Source organism: Protobothrops mucrosquamatus, unplaced genomic scaffold (genome assembly GCF_001527695.2).
Source record: "Protobothrops mucrosquamatus isolate PMUCROS unplaced genomic scaffold, P.Mucros_1.0 scaffold124, whole genome shotgun sequence".
In the NCBI taxonomy this organism is placed as follows: Eukaryota; Metazoa; Chordata; class Lepidosauria; order Squamata; family Viperidae; genus Protobothrops; species Protobothrops mucrosquamatus.
The window spans coordinates 546,956-557,259 of record NW_015386491.1 but is presented as its reverse complement, the minus strand read 5'-3'; the positions used below and the strand labels follow the sequence as shown (position 1 = coordinate 557,259).

Sequence of the window (10,304 nt, the reverse complement as noted above, 5' to 3'; positions counted from 1 at the left end):
TTCATAATCTGAGCAACCTACTGAGGGCAGAGCAGAGGAAACCTAACTGTTGGAGCTGATTTGGATTTTTACAGCTAATCTTTCAAAGCGGTGGACTGAAGTGGGGGGGTGGGGGCAGGGAAAATAAAGTTTGTCCTTCTGGAAGAGCCAGTTGTGGAACATCAGGAGAAACATCAAGTTTTTAGGTGTCATTAACAGTAGCTGCTATTGAGAAAAGACATTACAGACTTTCGGACCTTTGAAAACTGCCATAGATAGATCGCTTTCGGGGGGGGGACTGTGGAAAGCTTTCCTTAGTCAGAAGGAAAATTTAAGCATGAATTAGGCATGATTTAGGACAGGGGTAGTCAACCTTGGCTCTTTTATGACTCGTGGACTTCAACTCCCAGAATTCCTGAGCCAGCACAGCTGGCTCAGGAATTCTGGGAGTTGAAGTCCACGAGTCATAAAAGAGTCAAGGTTGACTATCCCTGATTTAGGAGTTGAATCAGGTACATTTGAGGTTAATTCAGGCTACCATGACAGCTTGTTTAGATTAAAGAGGCATAACCTAGAAATAGGCTTCACTCAGGTTGAGTTTTTGCCCCCTATGATTGACAGTATCTCTGTTGTTCATTAACAGTTGAGTTGGGTTGATATTGGATACTGTTGGCAAAGCAACGTAAAGACAAAGGCCTTGGAGTGGGGTCTGGATTTGTCAGAGAAAGACAAAATTGTGCTGTCTGCTGTTTTACAGATGATACTGCTTCAGCTAGATAATTTTAGGCTCTGAAGGTGGTATCTAGAGCCAGTCTAAAAGGCTACACTTTATATGTTCTTTATGTAAAGGGGACTGACATCATTTTCCTTCTCCCCTACTGAGTGGCTATTCCATTGGAATAGCAACTAATAATGCTCCATTCCTGATAAAAGACAAAACAGACAACAGGTAGTTTTGCCAGTCCTGACTGAAACAAAAAATAACATTTTTAGCACACGAAATCTCATGTTTTAAATTGACCAAAAACAAGGTCGGCGGCTTCCATCCAGGGATCAGTAGTTGGATATGACATTTGCAACCAACCATTTCTATTCAGGAAGCATAAATCTCCATTCCTAATTCACAAAAAGGAGTTTTGCTCAGATGTAGTGTCTAACCAAACGAAATGTCTGCTATGGCTGATTGCAGTACAGGATAGTATAATAATATGCCAGGGAAGGTCCTGATAAGAATTTCTGGATCTTGGGGATTGGTGCCAATTCCTGAACAGGCGCCATGCCCCTCTGAGCCTATTCCTGCCACCATTGGACCAAGCACCCAATTTGCTTCACATTAGTTCTAGTTCATCAGTTGTTTTCCTTTTCCTTGGGCTGCAACACTGGATCTTCCTGGAAGCTTAAAGGCAGGTCATTTTCCCATTAGTGGGAATGTCTGCCTCATGGCACCCCTTACCTCCTTGGCTGCCTTTCCTCCCTACAATTATGTAGCTATGGTGACTAGCAGCTATTTTTATTATCCAAAAACAAACATGATGAAGCAGAAATGGGAACGGGAGGCGTGGTGCAGACTGGAAGGCCAATTCTGACACTGCCCCGTGGAAGACGTGCGGGTCAGACAAATGTGGATCATTGCCAGAAAGCTTCTGAGATTTTGGTGAAGAACATTTGGGGAGACATCTAGTGGCTAAATGGAAAAGTCCCAAGGTGATATAATAATCAACTAGAACTAGAAACAGAGGAAATGTTAGAGGCACTAGAAGCTCTGAGGGGATATCTGCATTTGAAAGATGGAATAGGAAGCTGAACCCAGCATGGAGTTAAAATATGAGGGAAAGCCAGACTTGGTGTTCTGTTCTTGGTGGATTCTGCAGAAGGCATATTATTATTATTATTATTATTTATTAAATTTATATACCGCCCTATCTCCCTTACGGGACTCAGGGCAGTGAACAGGCGATACTAAAAACCACGATAATAAATAAATAGTTTCTGTTCTAAAATCGAATTAAATAACAGGCCTGTTCTAAAAACACACCCATACAAAAAACCCCACTGAAACATAATCAAACTACGCATAGCCCGTGGAGGCAAGGGTTACCCTGCTTGTTTTTCTTCCCTGTATGATGACTGCTGCAGTCTTTGGAAGAGCTCAACTATCTTCACAATGATCTACTGTATGTAACCTAATTTGGGGGGGGAGGAGAGTTTGCTTGTGTCTACTGTAATGGAGATCAGTAGTCACTTCTTTAAACATTTTTTCCTTTCTCTTTTTCTTTTCTGTACCTTCTATTTACTTTCTTCCTATCTTTTCTTCTTTTTTTGTTTTAGTTTGTATTTTATAAATGTTAAAATCTCTAATAAAAATATTGCAAAGAAAAAAACCTTACCCAAGTTACATGCTAGTTTGAAATGTACCACATCACATGAAGAAAAATGGGCCTTTAATATTAAATTAAGCTGAAAAAGTTATTGAACCATCAGAGACTAAGGATTGGCACACCATGCAATTTCCAAACATATATTTGGATTTTGGCAGGTGTTTGATTTTTTTGGTGTTCAGTCTTAGAAACCCTACTGTAAATATTGTCAAACCTGAGCAAGGGTTATGTTCTCATGTCACATAACCTTGGCACCAACATCTTTCTAACATATTCTTCTGTTGTGTCCCTAGGAAGTTGCCTTCCTCTTGTTCCTAGCCAAAGGATGAGACAAGTGTACTACATCCTTGTTATACTAGTGATGCCATCCACAAGCAGTCTCAGAGTTGATAAAATCTGTTAGGTGTTGTCACCATTGCTTGGAAGAAATCAACAGCTGCAATGATGAGGAACAAAGGAAATGGAACAAAGGATAGGGATTGGCAATGGGAACTACAAAGAAAATGTGGGTATGGTTTCTACAGATCTGAGGAAGGGCAGAGAGCGCTCTAATTTATTTATGGAGAAAGGCTTAAGAAATAAATAAAAGCACCTGTAGGCTTTTAAACAAAGGGCTGTATTGAAACAGAGTGAATAAGAACAGGCAACCAAAATATGCCTTTACAAAATTGTAAAAAAAATCATGTGCCCATTAAAATGTGATTAGCAGTAAGAAACCAATGATATGGCCATTCTTTTCCCTCTTGCAATCAATTAATTGGCTTAGCAAATGATGGCTTGATTGCTGACTTTCAATAATGGCAGCAAGGAACTAGCAGTCTTTTTTCCCACATGCTATCTGCTGCTGACTGTATACTATAAATCCATAAGATTTGCCCTTTCTATAGCTGAGAACTGTATGAAGCCCATCTGCTCATCCATCCATCTCCCAAACCTCTTCAGTTAGGTGAATTTTGACTCCTAAACTTCTCAGAAGAAACTCAATCAGAAGTCCACATATCTAGAAAATGCCAAGTTTGGGAAAGAGTGCCCTACGTAGGTAGTCCTTGACTTACGACCATAATTGACCCCAATATTTTTGTTGCTAAGCAAGACATTTGTTAAGTGAGTTTTGTCCCATTTTACAAGCTTTCTTGCCATAGCTGTTAAGCTGTTAGTAAAACCGTTCTTAAGTGAATCTGGCTTTCCAATTGACTTTGCTTGCCAGAAGGTTGCAAAAGGTGATCACGTGATCCTTGACACTGCAACCGTCATAAATACATGCCAGTTGCCAAACATCTGAATTTTGATCATGTGACCATGGGAATGTTGCAATGATATATCATAAGTGTGAAAAAACGGTCATAAGTCACTTTTTTCAGTGCCCTTGTAACTTTGAAAGGTCACTAAATGAACTGTTGTAAGTTGAGGACTACGTGTACAGACAATCAAGACAGATTGGCAGAGAAGACATAAGCATCTCTAAAATCATGACAGCACTGATATCTGAAACATTCGTTTCCAAAGTGGGAATGATAAATGCCTTCCAAGTTGTTTACATGCATATGTGAATATTGCAGACAACATTTTAAAATAAACATCCACTATCTCATACCTAAATGACCGATGGTTACCACCAAGGCTTTTTTTGTCATAGAACGCCCAGAATGGAGTTCTGGCACCTTTTTTGGATGGAACCTTGTAGGGTAGGCAAGGCGGGTTGTATGACATGTGTGAGCTACGGCACCTTTTTTTTTTTTTTTTTTTTTTTACAAAAAAAGCACTGGTTACCACCAAGAATTCTGTTTGATAATTCAACCAGCAAAGTTAAAGGTTGCATTAGAATGGTTCCCAGGCCTGCCTTTTTCAAAAACGTTTTGTTCCTTCACAAATAAGATGTTTTTAATGGTATGCCTATGAAACAACATTTGAAGAGCCCATTTTCAAAAAAGTAAATGTTGCTATTATTTTTTATCAGTTCATCGGTGATTTAAATCATTCCAGCTTACCTCCCGGTTGGAGCCAGGAAATCTGTGACCTTTGATAGTTTTAACACAACTCAGTTTTTTTGTTCTGCTTTGAATCATGGGTTGGAATGGTCTTATTAATTATAAGATAGCACCAGGTGCAACATAAGTGCTCAGTATCCATGAATTCAATAACTATAATAAAAGTTTTCACACTTTTTCAGGCTATAGTATAGAACATGTTAGGTGACTCCCCGCTACACAGGTAAAACAATATTCTCTGAACCCCAGATCAAGAGTTTAAAAACTCTAGTAAAAGAAAAATGGATGTGTTCAAGTAATTTTTTTAATTTTATTTTCCTTTTTTTTTTGGGTTGCTCTTAGGGTCTCATGGAATCCCATCGAATTGTCATTGAATCTTGAGATCTCCGGAACACAATTTGAAAAACCCAGAACCAGAACACTTTTGTGGAAAATTTGGAACATGTCTTGCTGAATAAAATATTTTGAAAGAAGGCAGCCATTGTGGTCATTTGTACCAACTAGCAGAATTGAAAATGATTTCGGATCATTTACCCAATGGGTCATTTCCCCATATTTAGGGGAACATTCAGTGCTCCCAAGTCAGGAAAAGGTTTCAAAAAACGGGAAGACATATTCCTCTTACATTGATTCAAAGATTATGGTATCTTATTTCTAGGAAATGGTTCTTTGATCCCTTTTCTCATAAATTCATGTTATAAGGTAATCCAGATCTTGGAATTAATTAAAAGAATACTATTACATGGAAAGAGAGCCAGTTTAGTATAATGGTTAAGGCACCAGGCTAAAAACTGGGAGATCACGAGTTCCACTTTCACCTTAGGCCCAAAGACAGCTGGGTGACTTTGGGCCGGTCACTCTCCCTCTGCCCTGCCACTTTCAAAATCTTGCTAAGAAAACTGCAGGGATTTGTCCAAGTAATGCCAGGAGTCAACATTGACTTGAAAGCACAAAATACATTTATTATAATTTATCAAAGATATATTATCCTTTTCTATTTTAAAGCACAAATACAATTTGCCTAGTGTGGATCACTTTGTCAGTACTGACCAATTATAACATCTACTGACATCCCAATTTGGATCTGTGTCATTTTTAACCCCAGAAACGTTCACGTACAAGCAATTATTAACGTGATTCAGACCCCCTGCAATTAGTCTTCACAAAATTAAGTTAGTGATTAATCAATTTGATATGCAAGCTTTAATGTTTGAATGGAATAAAGAATTAAAGTTTCCTATTTTGCCCAGACAATAGGAAGAGGTGTTAACGCTAAACATTTCAGTAGATCTTATGTCTTGTTCAACAAAAATATATATTTTAGACACGTTACACTTAAATAGAAAAGGCCTGAGAAAATCTTCATGCAGTTGGAGATATAATGAGATTATCACTTCATTTAAACTTGTTTTTGTTCAATATCCTATAATTATTCCTTTTGAGGAGAAAGTTATTACATGTATTAATTCAACTGTGAGAATATCATTACAAGTTTCTATTATTGCTATCAACTGGAAATTGACTTCTCGGCAAAAAAAATTGATTCCCTGTGTCTTATATTATAGCTATAAAAAACTTTATTTTCTCAATACTGGAAGAAAACCATAAGGCCTCAGATACTCATTGGCTTTCAGAAGTGGTGTTAACATCATATGAATAAATTACCTACAAAGCTATAGTAGTTATGGATGATTATAATGAAATATAACTTATTTATTGAAATGTTTATGTAGAAATTTTATATATGTTGATGTGTGGGTGATGAATGAATGTTTCCTGAACAAAAATAATAAGAAATAATAAGCAAAAGAAATTGGAAGCACAAGAAAAAAGAAGAGAACATCTTCTACCTAGTTCATATGTTCACCATTCATTACACTTCTTATATTTTTTCTGCTTTTCCAAAACATTCTTGATTCCATCACATCTAGACACTAATTAGTATATTGCCTCTCTCTCCCTCCCTTCCTCTCTCTTCCCCCTCTCTCCCTCCCTTTGTCTTTCTTTCTCTCTCTCTCTCTCCCTCCCTTTCTGTCTCACTTTCTCTCTCTCCCTCTCCATCTTTTTTCTCCCTCTTTCTCCCTCCCTCCCTCTCTCCCTCCCTTTCTCTCTCCCTCCCTCCTTCTCTCTGGTTCTCTCTCTGTCTCTCTCTCATCCCTCTTTCTCCTTTTCTTTCTTTTTTTTAAAGTCACCTCGCTCTCCTTTTAGGATCTCATTAATTCCATCTAACCACAAATTTTATTGGTCTTCTACTGACCAACTAATCACAAACCTTGTATATTTGTTTTCCAATTAATTCCTCATTCATTCCTTCTGTTTAATCAAACCATTATGCCCTATTTCTTTCAAACTGGTCACTCACTTTTCTACTGAGTTCACACATTCACTCATTACATCTTTAGCTCCCTCTTTTCTTGTTTACCACACACACTTTTTAAGTAAACATTTTCTTACATGTATGTTTTTCCTGGCATACACAACTCTCACTTTCCAGTAAACAAAGTGGGGAAAAAAACACTCCTATACATAGCTGGTTTTGCTTCTTCTAGAAACATTAAATCTTTAAATCAGACATCATACGGAGCGTTACAGCTAATATGTAAAAAAGAGGAAGACATCAACCAGAAATCAACACATCATACTTAGAACAGAAACCTACAAACCCCATTATAACTCAGTATACTGTGTGAATTGAACAACTGTAGTTTGTAACCCATAGCTTGTGGCTGTTTTGACTTGTGAATGAACAATGGTTGAGCAAAACTACCGCTTGGTGAAATAATTTTCAAAGTTTGTAATACTGCAACTTTCACAAATAATAACTGAATTAATGTCTATCTCTTCCCTCCGATATTAATCTAAGTTCTTTCAGCAANAGTATACTGTGTGAATTGAACAACTGTAGTTTGTAACCCATAGCTTGTGGCTGTTTTGACTTGTGAATGAACAATGGTTGAGCAAAACTACCGCTTGGTGAAATAATTTTCAAAGTTTGTAATACTGCAACTTTCACAAATAATAACTGAATTAATGTCTATCTCTTCCCTCCGATATTAATCTAAGTTCTTTCAGCAATGAGGCTCTTTTGAGTACTTCAAAATTCAAAAAAAGTTGTGTAGTCTTGCCTCACATAATCTGATACGACCTATTCCTACATGAATACAAGGGACTGACCGTTTGCTTTCTCAAATTTCTACAACTATCAAAAATTACGACTTGTTCTTCGCCTCCAGACTGGGACCACAGTTTTTAAGAATTTATCTTCTGAATAGTGTTTGTGGCATTAAAGTTAGGGTTTGAACTTAATATGATGTGACTTGTCCAATCCTATCTTAAGGAATTTTTTTAAGCATTCAACGACATTGGTGATGATGGGGAGTCTGAACGCGAAGGATAACTTCAGGGGTCCCCATTGGGTGCCAAAAGTGAGTGAACATTTGGACCAACCAAGGTCTAAACTAAAAACAGAAAACCTCCATGTAATATTCCAGGCATGACAAATGCTTTCTGAAGGTTCTCTTTTGCTTTGAAGGCAATGAAAACCAGTGCCTTAACAATATCCGCTGTTAAATTTTGTCCCAAACGCACTGACTCTCTCTCTCTCTCTTTTGAAAATATACACCATATACTCTCTCTCTCTCACACACACACACACACACATACACACACACACACACACAGAGAGAGAGAGAGAGAGAGAAGAGACCCCCCCCACTCCTGCATTAGGGTTTCAACCTGAATTGGCAATGAAGGCAAAACTGCTGTTGACACTTTTGAAAAGTAGAAGAGCTACTTTTAAGCTATTCTAGGTTATTCGAAACCAGTATGCAGTGAAGAATATAAGAATTAGTATTCATTATGATTAAGGTTAATAATTTTAATGATGGTTTCAGTCTATAATGAGGAAACTCAGTCAGTACATATTGTGATTCCTATATTAGAAGAACAACTAACAATCTTGTGTGCCTTAAAGTCTAATCAATATTTTATGGATCGAGCCTTAGCGAATTGCAGCTCATTTATTTGAGTTCATGGAATATTGTGCCTACAGAAATACAATAGGAATAGTTTTTGCAGTATATACCCATATAGTAATATTGTTTCAGAATATTCCATGATTATTAGGAAAGAGATTGTAGTTCAGAATGCTTCTACGCTGATAAATTTGTTAGATTTTAAAGGTGCCATCAGAGAATTGTAGAGTTGGCTATAATAGAATAACTTAGCCCATAGCATAATCACTCCAGAAGCTGAAGACAGGAAGAAAGAACATTCTGTGTATACTCTTTAAATATATTGTGACTTTTAAATTTTCACCCCGGCCAAATACTTATCTCACATATGCAGATCTAGAGCAATAAATATTTCTATAACTTCAAATTTCTTCTAAGTAGAATGGTATATATTTTTCAAAACATGCAAACTCACCATTATCTTGACTTTTCACCTTGCCGCCTAAGAAGAAGGAGAAGGAGAAGAGCATTAAACAACGGGTAGGAGGAAACAAGTATTAATTTGTTTCTACCGCTGGCGTCCCCCATCCAGAACTTACAAAATAAGAGGATCAACAGCAAAAGGCAATACATCTTGTAATCGGAAAGCAGACATGAAACTCCAGCATAAAGAAATGATCATGAGTTCCAATAGTTCTCTCCTTTAAGGACTTTATCTTTTCTAAAAATGAAACCCCAGCAGCACAAAAGTCCCAGTGGAAGACAATGGGGCAGATGTGTTTTCAGCAACCAAGTACTACAAACTGGCAAGATATTGGTCAAGTGTTCATTCCCATTACTGGAACTGGAAATGGCAAACAATACAGATCTGTCTCTAGCAAACAGACAGGAAATGACTGGCCTTTCCGTAGAGCTTTTGTTAACACGTTTACTCTGCCCAATTTTCTTAAGGTGCACTGAAAACAAGAAATCCCAATGATATTTTTTCAATATACGGTATTTTAAAATAATTTTGAATAGCTACTTTAAAGCATATGACATTCATTCTTTAAGTGTGCTTTTACAGAGCCAGCCATACAGACCTATGTAAGTTTTACAAAAGGAGCAGGTTTTTACTCATGGTGCTAAACACTTATTTTTCTTTCTTTCTTTTAATGGGGAAGCTATTGAGCAAGTCTACACTGTCTTGGAACACAGCATCCATTTTTTGTACAAATAATCATGTCTAGATGTTGGTGCCTATTCAGGAAAATTTGCATTGGCTGCAAGGATGACTGTGGAACGTTTGGTTTAAATGAGGATCCATTGCTCTGGCTGGGATTGTAGTTCTGATACTAACCATGAAATGGTTAGGTCTTGACTCTCTACTGTAGCTATGAAACCCTACAGTGGTACATTTGCAGTAGAGTCAAAATCTCATTTTGCTATCCCTACTGAGTCACCCTGAGGACTAAAAAAGAGAACAAAGTAAAATAAAATGGCAGATTCTTAGTAAGCAGAAGGATGTTGAAATAACTATGTCTTTACCACCGACACCGATTTATTGCATAATGGTTATAAAGTGTCTCACCTCTTTTCCACCTGAGATTAGCACATGGCCTTTATCTAAGAACTCAAGCATATAGACGCTTAAGTATGCAATGCAGCATTACAGGAGGACTTAATCCTGGGATAGTGGCACACCACTGTTTCATTCCAACGATAATTTACATATCAAAGTAAGGTTTTTATGAACAAAACATGGCTAGAGCCTTCTACATCTGTTGACTTTCTACTTTTATGGTTTCTGCTGCCTGTGCTGACGAGAGCTGTGGAGATTGTGTTAAGTCCAAAATACATGAAAGCTCTTGTTTGGGCAAGGTTGCTGTAGTGAGAGCTTACAACTCTTCCCTTCCTATCCTCAGTGCACACTTGTGAACTGGAATGATGACTGTGGAATGTTTAAATGAGGATCCATATCAGTGGAAAGGGAAACAGACTTTGCATTTGGGGTCCGTGGCAAAAGA

At 37.5% G+C, this 10,304-nt stretch overlaps 1 protein-coding gene across 1 annotated transcript in view; it reads right to left on the bottom strand.

Annotated features, from left to right (window-relative positions):
* PECAM1 (platelet and endothelial cell adhesion molecule 1) overlaps positions 1–9,136 on the bottom strand; it is a 55,494-nt gene extending 46,358 nt beyond the window's left edge. The window contains exons 1-2 of the mRNA XM_029283535.1: positions 8,898–9,136; positions 8,774–8,800 (exon numbers count right to left, since the gene is read on the bottom strand). Of these exons, the coding sequence (XP_029139368.1) occupies positions 8,774–8,800; positions 8,898–8,931 (61 nt within the window). The 5' untranslated portion in view covers positions 8,932–9,136. The remainder of the gene's footprint in view (positions 1–8,773; positions 8,801–8,897) is intronic.
* Positions 9,137–10,304: the final 1,168 nt, after the last annotated feature.